Genomic DNA, 19,783 nt, shown 5'->3' with positions numbered 1-19,783 from the left:
TCATTTCCTCCTCCTTCATTTCCTCTGCCGGCTTCTCCTTCCCTTCCACTCACTCCTTCCTCCCTCTTTTTCTCCTTTCCCACTTTCTCCTCAAGCCATAACCCGCTTCCTCTGGTTTCCTGGGTGTAACTCGGGAGCAGGAGCCTCACTCCTGACCAGGGTGAATGATGTCAGCCTAATTTACTTCCTTCCCTAGACCCACTCCAACCACACTCTCATGCTGTTAAAAAAGAAAAAAAAAATAATAAAAAAATTAAAATAATAAAAAAATCATACAACTGGGTGAAAGCCCAAGACAAGCAACTTTGGCACAAAATGGCTTTTTGTTGCCGTGTGCTTTAATTTGAGGAATTATTGCGGTGGGTTCCAAGAGCACACACATCCCACGCCGGGCAGGGAACTGCCACAAGCCCCTCGGATTCTCCAGCCTCTCTCACTCCTTCCTGTTGTCTCTCCTACTCCCTCTCTAATTTGTTCCAGCCGCTCATTAATACTCTCCTAATCCCCCCCTCCCCAGCTTCACCTCACCAACCATTCCCTTCACTCCGGCAGCTCAGAATCCAGAGGATGTTTTTTCCCCCTTGCAGCTCCAGCAATGATAAACAGATGCTGGTGGTCTACGTCTGGCACAACTTCCCTGCTCGGATTTTGGTCGGGTTTTCTTTCGTGGCCCTGGTGGTTCCTGACTTTTGGCTGCCAACACGGTGGGGGGACAGATGTTGGGTGCGTTTCACCAAAAAAAGGAGGCATTGGCATTAAACACTTAAAACACCCGAAATGCTGTAAGCCCCCTTCCCACACGGGAGTGGGTTTACAAGGGTAGGAGTAGTTTGGACACAAGCAGGCATCAATATCTGCAAAATTTGTGACTGTGGTTGAGGAAGAAGAGCGGAAAAATTCCAGAGCTTCGGGTACTTAAAAAAAAAAAAAAAAAAAAAAAAAGAAATCGAGTAACAAATGGCCCCAGTGGCTGCTCTCCCTCTCTGCGGAGCACGCAGTTATTTCCATGTAACTTTAAAAAAAAAAACAATTACAAAATTAAAGCATGTCCTTGAACTTTCTTCAGTGCGTGGGTGTTTTTTTATTTTATTTTAATTTCTTATTTTTATTTTTATTTTTTTTTTGAGACACTCTAAGACACGCTGGCTCAGAAGGGTTCAGAAAATGTTCCCTCCCCACCTCCTCACTCTCCCCCGTCTCTGGGGTCTCCCTTCGCCTAGGGATGTGCAGAGACATTCTGGGGTGCGTTTCGGGGGTGCGGGTACCGGTGGGGACAGCACGGAGCGCTCGGGCCGAAAGCCGGTGCCGAGCTCAGAATAAAATCCGGTCCGGAGTTTGCGTCTCTCCGGCGCGCTCCCCGCTCGGCGGCGCGGCGGCGGGGGGCGCGGCGGGCTCCGGGAACAGCCGGTTGTTTAAAATCCTTCTCGAACCGTTTCTAATTCCCCCTCGCGCGGGGAGGGCGGGAGGGAACGGAGGGAGGGAATGGAGGGAGGGAGGGAACGGAGGGAGGCAATGGAGGGAGAGAGGGAGGGAGGGAGGGAGGCAATGGAGGGAGAGGAGGAGGAGGAGGAGGAGGCGGCGCCGCGCCCGGCCGGATGCGCGCCCCGTCCATCACCGCGCTGAGGGGCGGGCCCGGCCAATGGCGGGCGCGTGTGGCGGCCGTCACCCTGGCGACGGGGCCGGTCCCGGGGAGGCGGTGATGGGTTGACAGGTGCGTGACAGTCGGGAGCTTCTCCGCAGGCATGTACGGCAAAGGCAAGAGCAACAGCAGCGTCCCGTCCGACAGCCAGGCCCGCGAGAAGTGAGTGGCCGCCACCGCCCCCCACCCTCCTTCCCTTCCCCTCCCTCGCCCCCTTTTCCCCTCACGGCCCCGCGCGCGCGGCCCCCCTCACAAACTTTGCGGGCCCGGCCCGCGGGGGGAAAGGAGCGGAGCGGAGCGGAGCGGAGCGGGGTTCCCCGCTGTCCCAGCGCCGTGTCCCCTCCGGCCCGCTCGGGACTCTACCCCGCCGTGCCCGCCCCGCAAGGTGCCGGGACCCCTCCGGTAACAAAGAGCCCGGCCAGAGGGGGCCGGGGCCGCATCCCGAGTCTCCACCTTGTAACTTTTTTTTACCGCGGACCCCCCACCCCATTGTTCGCTCTCGGGGGGTTCCGCCGCACAAAGGGGAGCGGGGCCGGCCGGGCTCCGGCTGCCTGCCCAAACTCATGCTGCTTCTTATGTTTTTTTTTTTTTTTAATCATTATTATTGTTATTTCTAATTGCGCATAACGCGCCCGGGCGAGCCGCGCTCCGGCGTGCCCGCTGCCCCACGGGCAGGGTTAGGGGAAAACGGGAGGGGAAAACCCAGTTCTTTTGGGAATGGACGGCTTCTCTTCAAGTTGTCCTGTAGCGGCTGCGACTTGGCGTGACCGAGCCCAGCCTGGCACGGCGGGGCTGGAGGGGAGGAAAAGCCCGTTCGAGGAGGAGGAAGAGGAGGAGGAGGAGGAGGGGGACGAAGTGTAGCGGAGGTGGGAAGGTCGGAGTAAGGCTGCTGAGGGGGTCCGGAGGCGGAGACCTCCGTCCACAGACCAGGTTCGCACCTCTCTGTCCCAAAAATCGCATCGCTCCAGAGAGGGTTCAGCACCGGGATCTGCGCTCCGGACACGGCCGAGGAGTTTCCCTTCAGGCAGCTTGTCTTGAACCTTCACCTAAAAGTTTTTTTTTTTTTTTGATGCTGTTGTTTGTTGGGTGTTATTTTTTTTTTTTCCCTCTGCGTGTCTGAGTTTAGGAATTTTGGGTTTGATGGTTTTACTTGTTTTTGTTTTTCGTTTTTGCATTTTCATTTTTTTTTTAAATTTGGGTTCTTTTCCTGCGTTTTTATTTTTAGTTTTGTTTGGGGTTTTTTTTGTTTGTTTTTTCTTTCTTTTTTTTTTGTTTGGTTTTTTTTTTTAAGACTTCCTAATTCCAGAGACTGGCATGCACGCTTCCTGCGAGAGCAGCAGGCCAGGCATCTCTGTTTCTACAGGAGAGGGGGAATTTAAGGCATTTGACAATTTCACACCTAACTTTGCCACGGGAAAGTGGAGGGAGACCGAGGCAGCCCTGACAGGAATTAATGGCTGAGATGGGGCGGGAGACACAGCTTGGGCTCTGAAATCAGATCAACTAGTGTACTTCTTAGTTCCAGCGGAGGGGGTAATTTTAAAAATAATTGCCTAACCGGCTAGTGGAAGCACTGTTTATTTGTCTTAGCAAAATTAGGGAATTAAACCATTTCCTCGTGCTACATGGTTGCTGGTGTTTGTCAATATCCCCGGTAAATCACTGAAGGGCGCAGTGGGATCTCACAGTGGGACTGAAAACAAATCCATAGGGCTGCTGTGCTTCGGATCAGATGAAGATCGTGTTGTTTTAATTCTGCTTTGCAAAAGCTACCCGGTACAAGCCGCACACACGAGTGCTCTGGTCGTGGGGCTGGAACTTGAAACGGTTTTCAATCGTATTTTTTAATTGCAGCTGATTTTTCTTCGGGGTCCTTGGTGCTGTAAAGCACATAATATCTCATTTGGTATGAAAATGCTTAATAATTTTCAGGGCAAGCTTGCCAATCTGACTTATTGCCAAGCAGCAACTGCCCTCCTAAGTAAAGTTGTGAGGACCTGCTAGATGGTGCTGTTCGATTTAAATACACGCTGTCTCCCACTAACAACCAACAGCTGGAAATGTGGGCTCTCCACGTGTAGATTATTTTATGCAAAACACTGAAGTGGTTTGTTTTTGGATCCTGGACCTGACATGTCAGAAACTTCATGGTCTCATCTATTTAAAAGTGAGCTCAGCTGGAAGTTGGGAACAACCTCCTTCTTCCCCCTCCTCCTTCCTTCAGTGAAGGAAAAAAAAAAAATAGAAAGAAACTTTGAGACTTGCTTTATGATGTGAAATACCATTATGTGCAGTCTACGTTGCAGGTTTTTTGGTATTTCATCTGTTAAAATTTCCTCTTTCTGATCAGGTTACATCCTTGCCGTTTTCATAGGCTTTCTTTCTGACTTCCAAAAAACTGTGATTGCATTTTTTTTTTCCCCTCTTAGGACATTGCTTTACAGCCATGCAATGCTTGTCCCAAGGTGTAAGGCATGAGGTTTTGTTCTGCTCAAAAAGAAGTGGCTGTCAAATTAAATATCTCTACAAAAACACAGCTCTGACTTGTGCATGAGATTGTGTTAATTTGGAAACCACAGAGAAAAATACATATGTTTCACTGGTACAATAAGTACTTATTTAATCAAGAAGAGTGGGATTATAATTATGTTTAATATCAAAGTTTTTAGAACAGAATATTCAACTGAACACTGGCATGTCTCCTCAAGATTTTAAGTGCCTAAAATATGTAAGCCAGTAGTTAATCTCCAAAATACACTTGTAGTAATTGAGGAATTTCTTTTTTTTTTTCCCTAATTGCACTCCCTCAGTTTTTAATGGCCTGATTATGTGGACCTCTTCCCCATGAGGATATGTGCCAGTGAGGGGACCAGGGTGTGAAAAGCTTATTTACCAAGTGTGGAAAAGATGTGTGTTGTTCAGCTGCTGTTTGTGGTATTTGTTGTGATACATTTTACAGAACAGCCCAGTGCCAAGTGTGTCTTCTAGCACGGTGTCTTGCTGCGTGCTGCATTCAGTGTTTGTGTCCTTTGAGGTTATGTAATTACTATAAAAACGAGCAAGTTTTTGCCAGCCGTTTGTAATAGCCCTTGGCAAGTATTGGGTTCCAAGATGGCATTTGTTTTATGGTCCCTCTCTTTGTCCCTTCTGCTTGACCTCTGGGGTAAATCACCCGTGTCATGTGGCCTCACAGCACGTGTGAAGTGTGGGTAGATGATTTTGGGGACAACAACACCGAATTTTGTGCCAGCGAGGTACAGCACAGCTGGGTAAAACACGTGAGGGTGAGGGCACACACGATGCCGGTGAGGCGTGAGGAAGGTGAAGAGACAGCAGTCATAGGAGTCTCTGTGCCCCTTCCTCTCACCCTGCAAGAGCTGTGCCTTAATTTTGGGCTGTGTCCATCCCACTTGCTGAAGGGTGGAAAAGTTGTGTTAAACAGTAGCTCTGCACCACACCGGTGCCACCTTAGACCCGACTACCCCGTCAAAGGAAGAAAGACAAAAAGTATCCACACATCCTCTACTGTTATCTCTTCCCAGGAACTCTGAACAATCTTCTTTTTTTTTTTTTTCCCCTCCCCCCCAGCTTTTCCTTAAAATAGGACTATTACAGATTAGGAGTTTGGACCTACCAACACTTCACCAAATGGTGAAACTGTAAACTCTTAATCTTTGAGAAGAAAAAACAACTAGACCACACAAGTTCCATTTGCAACTACCTGTTCGTATATAAGTAATACTTCAAGTTGAAAATATATATGTACGAAAGCAGTTCTTAAAAACATATAAGGCAAACTAAAATCTGGTGGGAATTTACGTTTTGAGTTCAGTTCTCCTCATATTCCAGTGGTCTTCCAAATTAGTCTTCTTCCCAAGAAACCCTTAACCTTCTTGGAGCTTGGCAGACACACAGATTTTGGTTAAAAAATTAACTGGATGACTAGCGACTGTGACTTAATTTGTTATAAAAGGATGCCTTATCAAAGTATTGTTTCTCTTCAGGTCTGTTTTGAGAGGTTGGCTGCTTGTATGTACAGTTCCTTTGTACGAGTGAAGTTCTTCAGGCTTGTCATGGTGGTTTTTTTTTTTCCTCCTCTCAGATATGAAAAAACTGCATTGCGCGAGTTTACATAGTTTTAAGTCACCTTTTCCCACTGCAATGTTTGTAAGATATGTGAAAATAAAATTCAGATAAAAATTGGCTTCAGTGATGAATTTACTACTCATCCCTGGGAAATGGCCAGCTAGTTTTTTAAGTTCCTGGTGGTAAAAGATACATTAATTTCCCCCTTCCCCTCCTTCTGAAGACAAGTGGTCGTTTAATCCTGCCTGATTTAGAAAGTTTGGGTTTGACATTTATCTGTCAGGCCTAACTGGTAAAAATTGCAGCTGTGCTGACCAGGGAGTCTGTGAATAACTACAGAAGCATACACTACAGTATACAGAAGAATTTAGAAATATTTTAGAAGAATAAACCCTTTCATAAACTGTGCAAAAGGGAGGGCTCTGGAAATTTTAGCTATTTATCAGTGTTTATTATTGGATGTGTGCTTCAGGTGCTTCCTTACCCTGCACAGGTGTCCTGGGAGCACATGGAAACGTTTCAGGTAATGTGTGTGCTGTCTTTCAGATTGAACACAGAAGAAACTCATTCTGCTTAAGTTCCAGGCACTGTCACAAGTATTAAAGCAGCCAAGGTTTTAGTGGCTTTGCCAAACTTCCACTGTTTGGGTGGAAAAGTTAGGATGCAATATTTAAGCCTTGTGCCAATTTATTTAACTTTTTATAGTGCGTAAAAGTTCAGTTGAAATGTGGCCCATTTTGAAAATTAGGCAAAGACAATACATGTCTTCCCAGTGTTTTAAAAGTTTTCTCAACTTTTACCATGGAAGACCGATGATACACCTCTCCTTTGAAACACTTGAAATCTGGTTGAAAAAGAAAAGGATGAGGGATTTGATTCCAGAGATGTGTCTTTCTTCATTTGCATGACAAAGCATCTGAATTTAGCCAGGATACAAGCCTTTTCAAAAAGATGCATTTGCATATGCTTAGGGTTTCCTGACTGTAATCGCTGAGTATTTCATCTTTGCTGGGAGGCAGCAGATCCTGGGATCAGAGGGGAGGAAAACCGGGGCTGGGTGGGAAGGGAAGAGAAGTGGGGATGTGAGCAGCTGGAACCTGCAGCTGTGAGGTGCCAGGACACAGGGATTACAGGGAGCAAGGGGGTGGAAATGGCCAGTCTGCAGAGGGGAGACAGAGAATTGCTCCCTAAGAGAACAGTCCCTGGGATCGGGGGTCACGGATCTGGGAGGAGGCTGCAGCATCTGGGCCAGGAACAGCGACCTGGCAAGAGGGAGCAGAGCCAGGACAGCCAGGAGGCAGGTCAGGAAGTGGGAGGCTTTTGTTGAGCTAGGAGGAACAGTCTGTCCCTCCAGGTGCTGGGAAATGACCATTCCTTTGCTTCCAGGAAGGACTTGAGAGAGCAGGGGCGTAGAATTTGTTGTCTCCAAGGTAAAACCGACCCACACCTATGAGATGGCAGCTGGCCAAGGGGTGTGTGACAGTCGTGGAGCTGTGTCTCAGGGATGTCAGAGCCCCAGGAGGGAAGGGGATAGGGTTTGCCATTCAGAAGCAGCTGGAACAGTGTGTCTCTGCAGTGTCTGGGTGCTGTACTTGCATTCTCAAAAATGTTCTCTTCAGTTGGAAAATGCAGATATACACTGTGAGTGTATTTCTCACTTTGCCCTCATTTGCATATTCACTGATTTCTTTTTTTCCCCCTCTGGAAAAAAAAAAAAGGGAAGGAAGAAAGAAAAAAAAAGCTCTAGGGTTTTTATTGTGCAGGGAAGAGCATTGTTTTGGTAATGAGCAGCTATTTTATAATTTTCTATTTTGCTGTCTTGCGGTTTGTGCCTTATGGCTGCCTTGCTGTTTCATAATACGGCTGTTCCTACAGGAAGATTGTGTTGTTTCTTTGGTGCCCAGCTCCACAGTGTCTGAGCTTCACCTCTAAAAATAGGCATCAAGCCACTCCTGACCAACAGCCAGTTTGGAAGTGGCACTAAGATGCAGAAAAGCAAAAGAAAAAAATGTTTATTGGTTATTGGGTGCCCAATTTGAGCTATGTAGCTCTGAATATTTTTTTTCCCTTTTCCTCTTTTGGAGTATCACATAAACCAGAAATGTATATAGACAGCTTCCACTGTCTCTTGCCACAGGATGAGATGCCAAAGGAACTTGTAGAAATGTAGTATTTCTGTGAAACTGCTGTCTCTCTTGTGGATACACTTCAAACTGGAAAATGCACTCAAAATTATCCAGGGTGGAGAGCTGCACACTCACCTGCAGCAGGGCCTCTCCAGGCTGCTGTGCTTAGAGGGATACTCAGTGCATGGTTCTGTGGTTTGGTTCTGTGACTGAGCAGAGCCACTTCACGGGAGGGTCACTGCCCTGCACAGCCCCCCGTGGTGCTCTGCACGTAATGAACCATGGCTCAAAACACCACATTTTAAAGAATTTTTCCACTAAGGCTCCTTTGGGCAAAACCAGGTGATGTGTTTTCTCTGTCAGTGTTCAGGAGCTACATCTACAGAGCCCTCCAGCTGTGTTGCTCGAGGTTAGGACCACTTGTTTCCTGCTTTTTTTTTTTTTGGTGCACAAACAATCCAGGAAGGAGTGCTGGTCCAGGCTGAGTCACAGCTGAGGGGCTTTTTCTGCTCAGTTGAGCCACTGACCCCCTAACACCAGGTTGTTCAGGCAGTGGGCAGGTGTTGTTTCAGCTCCTGAGAGAATCATCCTCAAATACCACCAAACGTGCTAATCCAGAAGTCTTGATGACCTCTGTTAATGCTTCTCTAGTCTTTGAAGTATTTCTCTCTTCCAGTTCCAGGAAAGGAACAGGTGAGAAGATAAAATGTCCCTTTCTAAGAAACTGAAATATGGCAGTTGTCAAGACCATAGAGTGCTAGCTTTTCACTTTCCATCAAATGCAAAAATAAACTGAGCATTTTCGTGGTGGGTCATTTTTTTTCCCCTTTCACACTTTCTGTCGTTATTGCCTCTGGACAGTTTGGGTTGATTTCTCCTTATTGTTAGTAGTGTACCCAGAGCAAAATGAAATAGTTATCTTTCATTTGACATAATATAGATAAAACAATGTTGTTAATACTCCCTAGAACACTTGCATGTTTACTGTTATTGTTGGGGGAGTTGTTTGTTTGTTTGTTTGTTTGTGGGGTTTGTTTTATTTTGTTTTTTAAATAATCCCTTTTTGCAGTCACACGCCCTCCAGGTTCTTTTTGCAACACAGCTGCCTTGCCAATTATTCCCCATTTCATATTTGTGTATTTGATTTCTTAGTCCTGAGCATGGTACTCCACATTTGCCTGTATTGAATTTTCTGTTATTAACTCTCCTCATTTTTTCCCTGCCCCCAGAAGGACTTGTAATCTTTCCTGATTTGTCATGTACACTTCTGTATTTCTACATACCACTCATTAATGAAAGTCTTTTTAGTGGAGTTGACTTAGGGTAGGAAGAGCTTTGCTGAAACATTCTGTCTTCTATAGAAACATGCTGTTAGTGACTCTTCCATCATGTATTTCATGTGATTGTACCCTGATTTTTCATTTAATGAAGATATTTGCTGATGCAGGTATCATGTGATAAGCTAAGACTCAAAAGTTAAAATACTAACTTTTTCCACTTGTTCCTCCTTGCCCACTGCCCTCTCTCCCAGGTGAACCAAACTGAGCTGACATTACTTTGTCTTTGACAGGTAATGTTGGCCTCTTGACTTTCTGTTCTGAAGATGTTTCTTTCCCTGAAGTCCTTCCTTTCCTCTCGCTTTGCCCCTCTGTTCCCTGTGCCCAGAGTGACCTGAGCCTCTTGTGGAGAAGCCTTTGGCTCCTCCAAGCCCCAGCTGCACACAGCTTTGACATACACATCTCCTCTCTAGGAAAACCAGCCTAGTTTGTGGTAAAAGAACAAAAAAATTAAAATAATGTAATTTATTTTGCCCATTTTTTTCCCCTAGGCTTTCCAAAGTTCTCTCAATCTTTCTTTGGGCAAGAGTACCAGAGTTCTTGAGGATTTATTTTCAAAGCTGGAGCCACATGTGAAAGAACACTCTTGACACCACACTATTTTTGCTCCACCTTGTTTCCTGTGTGAATAGCAATTGAAAATTACAATTTGACAAAATCCAGATTTCAGCAATCACGTTTCTTGTGGCAGGTATAGTTTTTCAGCTGTGATTGTGGATAGCGAGGGTTGTTTAGCTCCTCCATGCATTGATTTCTTGGGCTGCTTTATCCCATCCTTGTTAGAGTTTAAATCTATCTGCCTTTGGGCTTAAGTCTGGGTGTTTTAGGAGTTTGTGTGGGTCTGCTTGAAGTACAACCCTTGATGTTAACCTCAAACCCTTGATCAGGCCTACATTGCCAGTGAATTCCTAACTTCCTACTTAGGCTTGACCGTTTCTTTTCTTGCTCTCTTCTTTTCCTAAATAAAACATTGTCTTGGAAAAAAAATTCCATAATGAAGAAGAAATTGAAGAAGTTACCCATTGCACAATGTCCTGTGTGTTAAATTATTTCCATTTTGTTTCCAATGCCTCCAAGTCTTGGCAGATATGTCACCTTCAAACCAAACCAAACAAACCCCTCTAATTTTCATAGGAAGATCCCAGTGTTTTGAAAATACAGAAGCAAAAGTATTCAGTACTAAGGAGTTTAGAGTATATGTAAATTCCAATGCATGCAATTTTGTTTTTATATTACTGTTGATAATGTCTTGTTGCTAGCAGGTGCATTTTTATATTGATACAGTGAGTTTGGAAAGTTAATAAGAATGTTCCATTGCTGGAATTAAGCATTTTTACAGATAGTAGAAGAAAGTAAAATACTGTCTATGCTTTTTGCAATAAACACCTTAATGCTTATAAAAAAGTGTTGAAAACCTGTTTTAGAGGTTAGGAAAAATTCCAGCAACATCAGTGGCAAACTGAAGTAGCCTGTGTTCCTTTCCTTGGGAGGGGTTGTGCTTTCTGAGTAAGATACTGGAGTGCAGAAACGGAAGTATAATTCCTTCATAAATACGTTGTTCTTGACAGTGTTGGGACAGAGTGGATCATGTGGCTGGCAGGGTGTGTGATTGTCATAAAAAAGGGAGGATTTGTGAGAACCGAGGTGAGGCTGCCACCTGATGCTCTCCAGAAGATGTGGTGCTTTATCAGATCCCTGCAGCAGCAACAACAGCAGGATTTTGGAAGCCAAAGCCCTGCCTGATTCCTCCATGCTAGATAAGTTATTTATGTTCTCCTAGCTAGCTCTCAAAGAGTGAGGGCCAGCCTTGGATGGCTCCTGTTTGGGTCAGCCTGTGAGTTGAGGTGCTGGTGGGGAGGTGCAAGATGCTTTTTGAGTTGTTTGAGTGTGGGTGAGTTACTGAAATTTCATCAGGTCTGTCAGGAATAAAGAAGCTCCTTTGCCAAATCTGAAGCTGCCCTGGAAGTGAAGGTTATGACTCCTATTGTGTCTCTTGAACTGTTTATCTCCTTTAATTGTCTATTGTTTAATATTCCTTGAAATGTGAATTTGGAGAGGATAGATGTACGTGAAGATGATGTCTAAAAGGCATATATTCCATCTTGAGGGATTTGTTTTTTTCTGTGTGATTCTGTGCACATAGTAAAATAATACAAATGTAAGTTGATTTTTTGGGTTGGAGTAGAAGAACATGATCAACAAATAAACACACAGTGCTTGCACACAGGACAGCTGGTTACAAAAATACAAAGCTGGAAAAGATGAAGGAGGTCTTCTGATCAGGAGATGAAGAGCAGTGTTGGAAGTGTGCCTCTGGTGATGGTAGTGGGATTAACAGCAGATCTGAAAGGTAAAACATGGTGGTGTTCCTGACTTCTGATGCAGCTCCTCAAATCCGGTGTCACTTCTGATTTTGCTAAATGTACATCTAATTATGTACATCTAATTCTTTATGAAGGAAAGATGTTTACTTTTACAAGACCATTATGTGTAGACATGTGTGTCCACAAACCTAGTCATATATTCTTCAAAATATTTTTACAAATAATATGAGGTATTATAATGCAACAAAACCCAAATAAACAAACAACTCCTGACCCCAAATAAAAGTATCTTATGCTTCAAAGATGGAAGACTTAAATAATTTGTCCAACTGTAGTTGGGGAACATAGCAATGAAAGAACTATTTTGAATTACTTCACACATCATCCTAAATAGATGATTAGAAACAAAAGCAGACTGGAGTACTGGATGCAGATGGTTTCCTATTAAATCCAGTAATTAAAGAAAATTGTTTATAAAATGTTATCCATATTCCCCCAACAGACCCCCCCCATACTTCCCTGTAAGTATCTAGTTAATAATTCCAAACTAGAAAAAAAAAAAAAAAAAAGGAAAGAAAGATAGAAGTTTCCCGGTGTCAGTCTCCAGTTCTGGGTGGGATTACTCATTTAGGGGAAAAAACCACCCCAAATAATCGACATAAAACCGGAAGTGTTTTTCCTGTAAAACAATGTAAGTGGATTGAGCAATTTTTCACTCGTATCACTATCTAGTAAAGCTCTTACAAAAATACTTCAAAAAGTCAAAAAAGGACTCTGTGGTTTCAGTACTACTTGGAACGCAAGCCAAATAAATGCATTTGAAAATGCAGGGTCATGCCTGCAGCAGGTTGTGGGAGTACCTGTTCCGTATTTCAGAGAGTAGGTCATGCATAAGGGGCTCCCTGATAGAGCAGCTCTGGGGATGATCAGCTGCAGCCACAGGGAAACACACGGAGCTTGTGGAAGTATTTTGGTATTAGTTTCTGTTTAATTTCTCTTTGCACAGTGTACACATTCAACGGGCAAGGCATAATTAGAGGGGCTCTCTGGTGTGGTGTGTTTTTACAGAGCTTTGCCTCCTGTGAAAGGTTGTGGGCTGAAGTGAGCACAGGCACTTAATACTTAGCACAAACATTGGAAATCCTCAGTAATTCAGGGCACAAATGAAAAGCTAATTGAGGGAAGTGTAGGGAAACCTAACCCATGGCAGTGTCAGATGTGCCTCGGGCTTCCTGACACCTTATTCTGAGGCATTCCAAGGGTGTTGTGAAAGGAACCAAGAAACGAGATTAAAGGGACCGACAGTGCAACTTGGCAAAGTAGTTGTGAATTCTGCAGCCTCAAAATGGACATGTTTTAATGTTCTTCCTGCCTTTGTGATTCAGTTGTGGATTTCGACTAAACTTCAGTCCAGTTCTGTGATAAGCAGTTTAACAAGCCTGTAACTGTCTTTGTGTTTCTTATTTCCCAGTCCAGGACCATATTTAAAGAGTTAACATAGCTGAAAGAGAGATGACTGTTACATTCTCCCAGCACCAGTTTTTCTCACTGTGCTTGCATGTGTTTATAGGTGTATGTATGAATGTATGTAATAATACTTACGTATCAAGGGTTGATATCTTTAGAACAGGCAAGCAGGCATCACTTGCATGTGTGGAATCACATAAGCAGATTGGTGGGGGAAAAAGGATGAAATGAACAGTTTTGATTCAAATATGGCATACAATTAAAAAGGGCATTTTCAGAGTTTAAATATAATAACTACAGTCTTGGTCCACTTTTGAGCTGGTTCAATGTCAGCCTTACACCCTGGTCATGTTGCCTGGTATGGAAACACAACATTTACTGTGTCCTACATGTTGGTTGTGTAATGACTGCAGCTACCTCACCACGGCTGATTTTGCGTTCAACACCTGTATTTACTTGTCTTTGGGATCAGTATTCAACACCTGTATTTACTTCTCTTCAGGACCAACAAAAGGACTACCCGCCAACCCAGCTTCTTAAAGCAAAGTATTTGTTTAGAGCAGTGTGAATGAAAGCCTCTGAAAACAGAAAAAGCAGTCCATAAAGTGTGACTTCTTTTTGCCTGGGAATACATTACTCCCCTAATGCTAATCTGGAAGAACAAGCTTTTAATTCCCCCATCAAGCTGCCATCCATGTTTTCCCTGGATAGCACTCCCAGCAACTGACACAAGTTTATCCAAAAAAGAAAAAAGAGTTTTTTCTTACCTTTTGACAAGGCCAAGTGACCTGAAGAAGTTTTTTGTGCTCCCAGAGTTTATTCCTTCTCATTTTGCCCGCTTTTTGGTTTGTGAGGTTTTTTTCCCCCCAGCTCTATTGATTCTGCCTCAGTGTATGACCGAACCTCATCTGGTTCCAGGGCCTGGGGGACCTCTGAGAGCAGCATGAAAACCAGGATGAAGGGTTCTATTCTGGAAGTGGTGGAGGGATCTCAGACGGGTGGAGAGCTGTTGCTCTTAGGCCAGCTGGCAGATATTTTAGCTGAACATGACCATTTGAAAAGGGCAGGACAGCTGTACCACTGTTTGAAACAATTCAGCAGCCATCTCAAGGACCAAAGTGTTTTTGAACCCTCTTTGCCGCACAGCCTTATGGCTGTAATGGTAACAGATAAAAATTCTGTGTGTTCTAAGCTAATACATGTGCCTGGGTACTCAGGTGTGCTGCTGGGAGAAGACCTCACTGTCTCTTCCCTCGACCCACTGTTCAACACAGGAAGCTTCCCAGAACCTCTGTGTGTCTTCATCCAACAAGTAAAATTGAAAAAAAATACTGTTACAAACCATTAGAAAAAGTTCTTTCAGGGATGTGATATAATCCATGAGTTGTGCTGTGACACTTCTCAGAGTCCTTATATTGGAGTCAAGGTATTTTCCCTTTACATTCAAAAATTCAATTTCAATAAACAATCATTTTCCAGCCCACTCCTACTGTTCTGCGTTTGTGTTCTAGAGTCCAAGAATATTGCTTTCTGAGGTGGCTGGGATCTGAGTGTTTCCTAGTGGCCGTGTTATGTTTCTTTTACTTACGTCACGCAGTTTGTAAAATTAAGTAAATTTCATGAATCTCTTGGGCATTCAAGTGATGTTCAGATACAGACTTGCAATGGTATTCTCCTTCCTTCCTGAGTTTTTATTTCTACAAGAAATGGAGATGTTGGTGTGCAGAAGCATCTTACCTACCATGGAATACTTCAGGGAAGGAGGCACTGGAGATGACTCTGAAAGGTTCAAAGCCTTTTGAATGTCTCTGTACAAATGTCAATTATGTGATTATGAAACAGTGAGACTTGTGATGTGCTCTAGCCAGATCATTTCTCTTTATGCAGGATGCTCCGTCCAGAATGAAGGAATGGGGTGCCATAGTCAATTATTTTCTGGCTTAGTAGTCCCAAGCCCCATGTTTGCTGTGTTTCCTCTGCAGCTGAGACAAGCCTATCCTGCTCAGCTCCTTTTTTTTTTTTTTCCTGAGTGTGGAAGGCTGTTAAATGTAGGTGGTTTGGGCTTGCTTTTGGATACTCTGCCTGCCCAAAAATGAAAGAAGTGGGTGATGTGCATGTGTCTGCTTGCAAACCAAAGCCAAGCTGGCTCTGCTAGTTCTGGGTTTTCTCATTGGACTGTGTCAAGGTAAGTTTGAGAAATACGTAAGAAATAAAGAATCCAGCCCATGTCTGGAAATATTGTTGGCCGATTTAAAATGTCCATAGCCCTGCAGGTCCTGCTGTAGGCGTTAGGAGCCTTCTGCAGGAGCATCCCAGGAACCTCAGGAGAAGGCTCCAGCCATTTCCTCAGTGCTGTCACTTAGTGTCTCTGCAGCCCTTCAGGAGAGCAGGGGTCCCTCAGGGCAGGGGTGTGTGTGTGTGACACAGAGCATGGTGACCCTTCCAGGAGCTGAGCTGGAGCTGGGAATTGCTGCTCTCCCAGCAGGACTCCTCCATTGGGTTTGCATCCCTGTCCCCCTCTCCCCTCCTTCCGTGCACGGTGTGCTGCATGTTGAAAGGGGTGAGTCACCTCTTTTATTATGTTTTGAATACTTTCTCCCAAATGTAGTTTATTTTCTGCAGGGAAAGGAAAGAATTTATGCTGTCCTGGTTCCTTATTTTTATCAGAGCTCTTGCTAACAACTTCCAGCTGAGGGAGTTCTTGATATTTTTAGCCTGAGATATTTAGCTATTTGAGCCTCTCTACATGTTTTTCTCCTGATATATATTAACTGGAGGGGGAAGATGGTTCTTGTCAGTTAATATATTCATGAGCATGCCTGCCAAATTGCCCACACTGACTCCCAGGAAACTGAAAACTTCAGAGTTGGGGGGAAGTTTGAGTCTTGGTCTGAAGTATTTGCATCAGCTTCATTACTCCATTCTCTGACTGATGCTGCCATAGCTGTGTTCTCACTGAAGCTTCCTTTTTATTTTAGGAGGTGGTGTTTGTATAAAAAGTAGATGTAATTGATTTCTGCTAAAAAACACAAGTAAATAAACTAAAAAGTGGGGAATCATAAAATGGGATATTGCATTAAAAATACAATTTCTTTTGAAATGTCTTCCTTATTTTTTCTTTTTTTTTTCTTTTCTTTTTTCCCAAGAAGCAGAATCCTCACTCTTATGATGATGTTACTGTTTAATTGGTTGTCTGGTCTGTGGTCTGATGCAGTTCTTCAATATTCCAGATATTGTACTTGATGGCACATCTTACAGCATTTTCAAGTTTCTGAATTACCTTACCCATGAAACGCACATGAACTCTGTTTTGAAAAAAGAAAATATTAAATATCACTCACATAGACCTTTTGCCTTTAAGATCCACTTCAGCCTGCTTAACCATAATTTCACAGATGTTGCTGTCATCAGTTCAACAAAGTTTCAGACATAAGAAGAAAAGCTGTAGGTGTGCCTCAGTGAAATGTAGTGATTCCAGCAACTGCTCCAGCGTTGTCCCTGTGTGGCCTGAGAGGGGTAGGTAATGGGAATCATGCTCAGTTTAAAATTATAATTAAATGGCATTTGCTGTTGAGTATAAACGGACCATGGTGCCTTTTATGTGCATCCCCTCCGAGGTCTTTATGTTGGACAATACATCCCAAGGCCCCTGCTCTGCAGAGTGAGGAGATGACTGCCTTCTCTGCAGAGGCTTTGTCTGAGTGCTCTAGTTCCAGTCTGCTCTGTGGCAGGAGCTGGAGCTGTATCCCATTAACTGGGACCAGCTGGGCACACTCTGCGCTGGCAAGCCTGCAGCAGCTTCTCACCACTCAACAATTCCTTTTGGGACCCTGAACCTTCCAGCAGCCACTGGAAAAGCTGAATGAAGCCTCAAAATTGGCACCTAAAATAGTACTGTGGGTGATGGGGTTATTTTGGGGGGTGTGTGCCCAATTACTTTTGAAACTTTTTACTATATTGAAAAAAAAAAAATTGTTTAATCTTTCCTGTCCTGCTCATCCCTGAGTGGTCAGTCCCTCCTCAGGGACAAATCTCTGCTAGGGGATGCAGTTCACTACAGGTGAAATCGAAACACCAGTTTTGATTTTAAAGACGGGTTCATGTTGTATCCTTAGCTATTCACCTCAGCCTTTTGGCACAGAGGGTCTTGGTGCACCTTTGAGTGCATATATACACGATAAGAGGTGTTTTTAGGTGAGCTGCAGTTGTTTGGAGCTGTCAGTCTCCTGCCCGGTGATGAGTGTTGCTGCTGAGAAGCCGTGGGGCAGCACTACCACCTCCAGAATGCTGTCTGGTGTGTGTGAGGGATTCTCCGTGGGACTGCAGGATTAACCAAATACTAATCTTAAGCTTCTTAACACTTAGTGAGATTTCAAAAATTTTATTACCTTTAATTGTTTTGTAGCAGGCTAATATAATCACACTGTTGGCATCTTGGTTGGAAATTTCTTTCTCTTTGGAAATCCAGTCCGAATAAAGTTTTTAAAAATATTTTTTAAAATATATTTTGCTGACTGAATTTCCTGTGCAACTTGTATTAAACTGCCGTGCAAGTCACAGGAATCCTAAATAAACTGAGCAGCTGATTTATTATTTTGCCATTTTTACAACTATTTTTTTCCGATGGTCCTTCATGAACATGAAAACTTCTTTAAAATCCATGCAGGAAAGGGATTTGTTACAGAAGAGGTGCAGTGAGTGACTTCAGATCAGTGTATAAGAGTTTGATGGTTTTGTTTCAAGCTTGTATTTTAAGTATCTTTTTCTGATGATGACCAGGCTGGCTCTCTCTTTGCTGATGAGACCTGACAAGATTATCATCCATGTGATTTCGTTTGTTTTCATGGCAGCCCTGGGGAGGTAAAATAACTGGAGCAGGAATGAAGCTGTGCCCTCCTCCTGAGCAACTTGGACGCTGAAAACAGCAGAGATTTTAACAGATAAATATGTATTTATGTAGAATGCATATAAAACGCGGGCATCAGCAAAACCCTTGTGCCCAGCTGGGATGAATGGGGGAAAATCACCCTCCCAGGGGCCAGGTGGAGCAAGATGGACTGGAATTTGGGGAACTCCAAGTGCTTTGTCAAACCAGTCGTTATTGAGTATCTCCTGTTAATCTTCCATCTCCAGGTTACTGGTTTTTAAATTTACTCCTGCTGTTGTAAAGTCTGCACCCGCCCATTATTCACCTTGAGGGAAGTGTGAAAAGCACCTCAGGGGGCTGATGTTCCCACTCTAACCTGCAAAGGTCACAGGTTGCATGAGAAAGGGAAAAGCACCGGCCTCAGGAGCTGCTGAAATGCAGTTTTTAGAATTAACACACAAATACTTGGAAGAGAAGCATCAGGGGAACATATTCCTAGTTCAGGATAGTGTGTACTGAGTGCTTCAGCTCCAGATTGAAGTCAGGAGCACTGATTTGGGACTTCGAGGATGTTTTTTTTTTTTTTCTGGTTGTGGTTTGGGTTTGGTTTGGTTTGGTTCGTTTCTTTGGTTTTGTGGGTTTTTTGCTGTTTTTGGTTTGTGGTTTTTTTCTTTGTTGGTTGGAGTTGGTTTTGGATGGATTTGTTTGTTGGGGTTGCTTTTGTTGGTTGGATTGGAGTTGGTTTTGGATGGATTTGTTTGTTGGGGTTGCTTTTGTTGGTTGGATTTTGTTTGGGTTTTTTTGTGGGTTTTTTTGGGTTTTTTTTGGGGGGGAGCGGGAGGGGATTGATTTGAGGATTTTTTGGTTTGTTTTGACCATTTTTGAGGTGCATGTGTGCTTGTTTTGAGGACGGTGATACCACCTCAGGATCTCTCCATGCCATGGTCAAATCCACATTAGTTTTATATCATATCCAGGCATTTGGTACCTCCATATATGAATAGTGCAGGTGTATGAAGTCTGCAAGAGAGATTAGTGACTTTGTGAATCAAAATATCACATACTTTATCAACATTTGTTGTGGCAACAGCTGACATCTTGAAATGGGAACAGTATTTTTTCTACTGTTTTAAATTAAATAGTTCTGTGGGCTTCTGAGTGAAAAAAGCAGGAAAGGATACCCAGATCTGAGGCAAATGATGGAAAATTGCAGCCTCTTGATAAACTTTACTCCTGCATTCCTTATAACTATTTCAGTAATGTTGTCTAAGGATGAATATAGAAAGAAATCATTGTTACTCCTTATGTTTTCCTTCCAAAAAACCCACCCAAAACTCTAATATTTGGATGGCTTAATGAGATCATCACTGTAGGAGTGTCATCAAACTCATGAACAAGCAGCAAATGTTGCCTTCATTAATGCCATGTGAAGTTTTCACAAACAGGCAAGCAATGGCTCATGTTTATTAAAGTGTATGGGTAAGAATACAAAAACAATGAAAGGTACTGAGAAAAGTTTCCTCTGTTTCAGTGAGTGGCCTTCCAGGGAAATGAGGAGGTGGCAGTGACTCTTTTTTGACTTAGGTTTTTAAATGTGGCATTGAGAGTTGAAGACAGGAAGGGCAAGGCTGGGTTTCCTGAGGAAAGTTTGTGGCCAGTGCTGGTGAGCAGCTCGTCCCTGATGTCCCCATAGATCTGGAAGGGAGATGGAGCAGGGTCTGGCTTCTCTTTTTGGGTGGCAGAACCCTGGGACAGCTACCCAGGGAGGGCCTGGAATCCTCCTCTCTGGAGACATTCCAAACCCACCTGGACACGTTCCTGTGTCCTGTGGAGGAGACTGTACCGCTCCTAAAACCCCAGGAGACAAAAAAGGTGTGATAGCCGCCTGGATTCTCTGTTATTTCTGTGTGGAGGAGAGGGCTTTGTGAGGAGATGCT

At 43.8% G+C, this 19,783-nt stretch overlaps 1 protein-coding gene across 26 annotated transcripts in view; it reads left to right on the top strand.

Annotated features, from left to right (window-relative positions):
• The first annotated feature begins 1,707 nt into the window (after positions 1–1,707).
• Positions 1,708–19,783, top strand: part of SSBP2 (single stranded DNA binding protein 2) — a 125,556-nt gene continuing 107,480 nt past the window's right edge. For all 26 annotated transcript variants that reach the window (XM_062513807.1, XM_062513806.1, XM_062513796.1 and 23 more), the window contains exon 1: positions 1,708–1,801. In XM_062513807.1, the coding sequence (XP_062369791.1) occupies positions 1,743–1,801 (59 nt within the window). In that variant the 5' untranslated portion in view covers positions 1,708–1,742. The remainder of the gene's footprint in view (positions 1,802–19,783) is intronic.

This window comes from Cinclus cinclus, chromosome Z, assembly GCF_963662255.1.
Source record: "Cinclus cinclus chromosome Z, bCinCin1.1, whole genome shotgun sequence".
Lineage (NCBI taxonomy): Eukaryota > Metazoa > Chordata > Aves > Passeriformes > Cinclidae > Cinclus > Cinclus cinclus.
Note: the sequence above shows the minus strand (reverse complement) of the source record. Positions and strands in the feature narration are given on the sequence as shown.